The sequence below is a fragment of the Cryptomeria japonica genome, chromosome 7 (genome assembly GCF_030272615.1).
Source record: "Cryptomeria japonica chromosome 7, Sugi_1.0, whole genome shotgun sequence".
Lineage (NCBI taxonomy): Eukaryota > Viridiplantae > Streptophyta > Pinopsida > Cupressales > Cupressaceae > Cryptomeria > Cryptomeria japonica.
This window is the reverse complement of record NC_081411.1, coordinates 652,396,010-652,399,856: the sequence shown is the minus strand read 5'-3', so window position 1 is coordinate 652,399,856 and position 3,847 is coordinate 652,396,010. Positions and strand designations below refer to the sequence as shown.

The window sequence follows — 3,847 nt, the reverse complement described above, 5'->3', positions numbered from 1 at the left end:
TACATTAAATATGAATTAGTCTCATATACTATAAACTATATATTCAAAAAATAATTAAATGCATCTTCCATAAAATATGAGATAATCCCATATATTATAAATTATTTCGTACAGCGTGATAGCACAAATATGATGAACTATACAAAAATATTTCCAGTTTCATGATCATAGCACAATAAATGTCTTTACACCCCAACGGCTCCTCAATTCAGGAAAAGAAGTTCAACTATGCACCCTTTCACCAATAGTGCGGGCGGATATGTAGAGAACAATTGGGCAAGCCCTTTTGTCGTTCGAAATCATGGTTTTCACGCTTGCACCCATTTATATGAAGAGAGATTTAGCCAAGACGAAGAAAATGAAGTCGGCAGGATTAGCATTTTTGTTATTAATGTATGCGCTCTTATTTTTTTGACAGCTGTTTGAACTTAGAAGAAATACTTTGTGATTTCCGATACCAGTCTTGTTCACTGGTTTTTAATATCAATTATTTGTTTTTGATTCAGACACTGCGCATCTTTTCTAAGAGATGGAAGACAACAAAGGAGATCAACTTCAAGAAACAAATAGCTATGGTAGGTTTTTTTCAGAATTTTTTAGTTTCTTGAGTTTTTTAAGGTGGTTTTTAAAACTCTCACTCCAGTTTAAGAGGATAGAAATATAAACACAGTTAGGTAACTAGCAAAGTTTCCATGTAATTTGTCAGAGGTTAATACCCTTCAAATTTGTCACTAATGGCAAATTGAAGGACTCAATTCTACTTTCTGGATTTCATTTTATAATGATACCAACCATTCTCAAGGATTTTAATGGAGAAAGAAACAAATTATCTAAGGAATTTTCATTGTATAAATTCTCTTGATCTGTCATGAATCTTATGATGGATGTGAATGTTTTTTTTTCCAGATACCCACCATTCAGGTGGCTTGAGTGTTGAATCTCAGAACATCCAGCTCATGAGCAATGCTTCTGAGAGAAAACTACCATTGAGAAGTGGTGCACATCATTGGGTGCTAGTGTCATTGAGTATTGTTGCTCTGGTTGGAGGGCAGTGCTCTGCAACTCTTCTAAGCAGATTCTATTTTGAAAGAGGTGGAAACAGCATTTGGCTCCTCACTCTCATTCCAAATGTTGGATGGCCAGTACTTATTCTTCCCCTTCTGTTTGCTAGAAAACATCATCCACATTCAACAAACCCTTTGAAACCCAAAATATTTTGCATATACATCTGTTTAGGCCTACTGTTAACAGGGGATAATTTTCTATATACATGGGGCATATCCTTTCTTCCTGTGTCTACATTTTCCATTTTATGTTCTACCCAATTAGCTTTCAATGCAATTTTTGCATATCTAATGGTTGGACAGAAAATTGGGCCATATGTTCTCAATTCTTTAGTTTTGCTAACCTTCAGTGCTGTTCTGCTAGGGCTCAGTCATTCTAGTAACACTACACAGGGGGAAATTAGCTCATCTCACTTTATTTTGGGATATGTATATACAATCTCAGCTTCTGTAGTAATTGGCCTGATTCTACCATTGATGCAGGTAGTGTTCACAAAGGTTTTGGGCCAAGAGAGCCTAACTGCAGTGTTAGAAATGCAGATTTATACATCTGTAGTGGCTACTGTGGTATGTGTGGTGGGATTATGCTCTAGTGGTCAGCTGAGAAGGATCAGAGAGGAGGCCAATGCTTTTACAGAAGGAAAATTAGCTTATTCTATGACTTTGATATGGACTGCAATAGGTTGGCAGATTCATTCTGTAGGGCTAATTGGGCTGATTTCCCTTGTATCCTCCTTGTTCTCTACTGTTATCAGCACTGTGGCATTGCCTCTAGTTCCTGTCTTGGCAGTTGTTTTTTTCCATGACATAATGGAGGCTCCAAAGATTATGGCATTGATTTTGGGGATGTGGGGTTTTGCCTCATATGTATATGGTGGATATATGGATTCAAAAGTTGTCCAGGTAGATCAAATTCAGTCAGAACAAATCAGCACATTAGTATGATGCCTAAAACCAACCATATATATAACGGATGTTTACATTCTTCTAAGTCATCTTCAGACCCCCTTTACCAAGTCTGAGCTTTTTTAATATGGATGTCTTGAAGTCCATCATGCCAATTTTGGTATCTTTCTGTCAGTCTTGGATGGGGTTTACAAAGTTTGAGAATCATTTTTATAGACTATAATAACGCTACCCACATAGAGATATTACAAACTAAAAAGTAGCTAAAACACTAGTTACGTTGGAGAACAAATAGTGGCAGGGAAGTTTGTTGATTTAGTGGGCTCTTAGTTACCAAGCATATTAAGTGACAAAATTTGAAGTTGGGCAATAAAGTATAATCTGATCTGAATCTTATGTATTTCTGAATATTATTAATATATTCAGAGTTCTTGCCTTCTATAAAAAAACTACATCTTAGAGGGAGCACAGCCATCCATTTACTTTTTGGTGATTTAATTATTTTTTAATTAATATTACAAGGAAGAAATAGAATATCAAAGAAATTGTTCATTTTATAAAGATTAATAAAAATTAAACGAAACATTTTATTTTAGAAGAATAATTTTTAAGAATATCAATAATATTTTAGGTCTTAGTTAAAAATAAAATTAGATTACTTAAGTAAAAGTTTCCAAGGATATATCTTTGAAATATATACAAATCAAATCAATGTCTACATTTTAATTTAGAGAATTGATCATATATAACACAGTATATAATACAACAAAAAAATACTACTATCAATTTGAGTTGAAAATATGAACGTAAAAATCTAAAAGTGTATGGAAGTTTCTTTGTTGAATAGGGTTGTCATCTTTCTAATAAAAAAATATATAGATACTCTAATAACTATAATATTTTATAAAAGAAAATTTGTATTGAAATTTGGAGTATACGATTGAGTACATGCTTAATTGAATGTCTTTAAAATGGATGACTTTAAATTTGCGCATGTGGGCACCATTGTTACCCTTAAAATGGTCTCATTTTTTTAAAATCTACTCGTTGTTGTTAGTGTTGAAGATTTGATGGCACATGGAAAATGGGATTCACCACCAAAGTGACCTAGGAAGAATGCCCTCAAATTTTTTCACAAGGTATGTGTTCTAAAGCTCCTTTGATTGTGGTTCTTCCTATTTTAAAATTTGGCATTGCTTGTCAATGGCTCAAAGTTTTTAACTGAATTGGTTATTTTGATAGAAAGGTTCCCCTTGAAAGCATATTAAAGTAATGAGTGACCGAGGCTTGAGTTATTTGTATCTTATTCACCATCCAATTGCCCTCCCGAAACAAGTTGTATAATCTACTAAAGGAAAACTAGATAGTTGAAGTGCTCAAAAAAATTGAAATATCATGGGGAATTTCCTATCCATTGATCCAAACGTCTTTAATAGCAACTCCAAACTTTATGTTTTCTTATGTATTCTTTCCATTCAAGAAATCCACAAAAAATTATTATATATAGAAGCGAGAGAATACCAACTTGTGTTTTGTGCATATTTTTATTGCTTATTTATATGGGTTTGTGTTTATTTTTTTCCTATAGTCCCAGTGTTCCATCCATCACACCATCATGTTTTCCCTCATCCTTCATAGGATGACATGCTAATGCAACCGTGTCTTTTTGGAACACTATGCTATTTGCGACTTCTTTTTTATGTGTCAGTCCATATGCATGTGGTGCATTATCATCATGATCCCTTATATCAAGGTTTGTAACACTAAGTTCTATAGTGAAATAAAGGTTGCTCCTTGCACATGAAATTACTATAACATCATGTTTCCATTATCCATTTTTATCCTTTATCCTCATTCATACATAGTCCAAAATCATG

The 3,847-nt window shown here is 33.5% G+C and overlaps 1 protein-coding gene across 2 annotated transcripts; it reads left to right on the top strand.

Annotated features, from left to right (window-relative positions):
- The first annotated feature begins 236 nt into the window (after positions 1 to 236).
- Positions 237 to 2,429, top strand: LOC131071213 (probable purine permease 11). Of its 2 annotated transcripts, none has more exons than XM_058006961.2 (3): positions 237 to 393; positions 507 to 575; positions 907 to 2,429. In XM_058006961.2, the coding sequence occupies exons 2-3, from the start codon at positions 530 to 532 to the stop codon at positions 2,007 to 2,009; spliced, it is 1,149 nt and encodes a 382-aa protein (XP_057862944.1). In that variant the 5' UTR covers positions 237 to 393; positions 507 to 529; the 3' UTR covers positions 2,010 to 2,429. The 2 variants fall into 2 exon arrangements, with proteins under 2 accessions (XP_057862944.1, XP_059065031.1); XM_059209048.1 differs by lacking the exon at positions 237 to 393 and having other exon boundaries at positions 439 to 575; positions 907 to 1,142; positions 1,548 to 2,429.
- The last annotated feature ends 1,418 nt before the right edge of the window (positions 2,430 to 3,847 follow it).

Coding starts and splice junctions, on each gene's coding strand:
- LOC131071213 (XM_058006961.2), top strand. CDS start 530: ATGGAAGACAACAAAGGAGATCAACTTCAAGAAACAAATAGCTATG. Junction 576..906: donor TCAAGAAACAAATAGCTATG/GTAGGTTTTTTT, acceptor TTTTTTTTCCAG/ATACCCACCATTCAGGTGGC.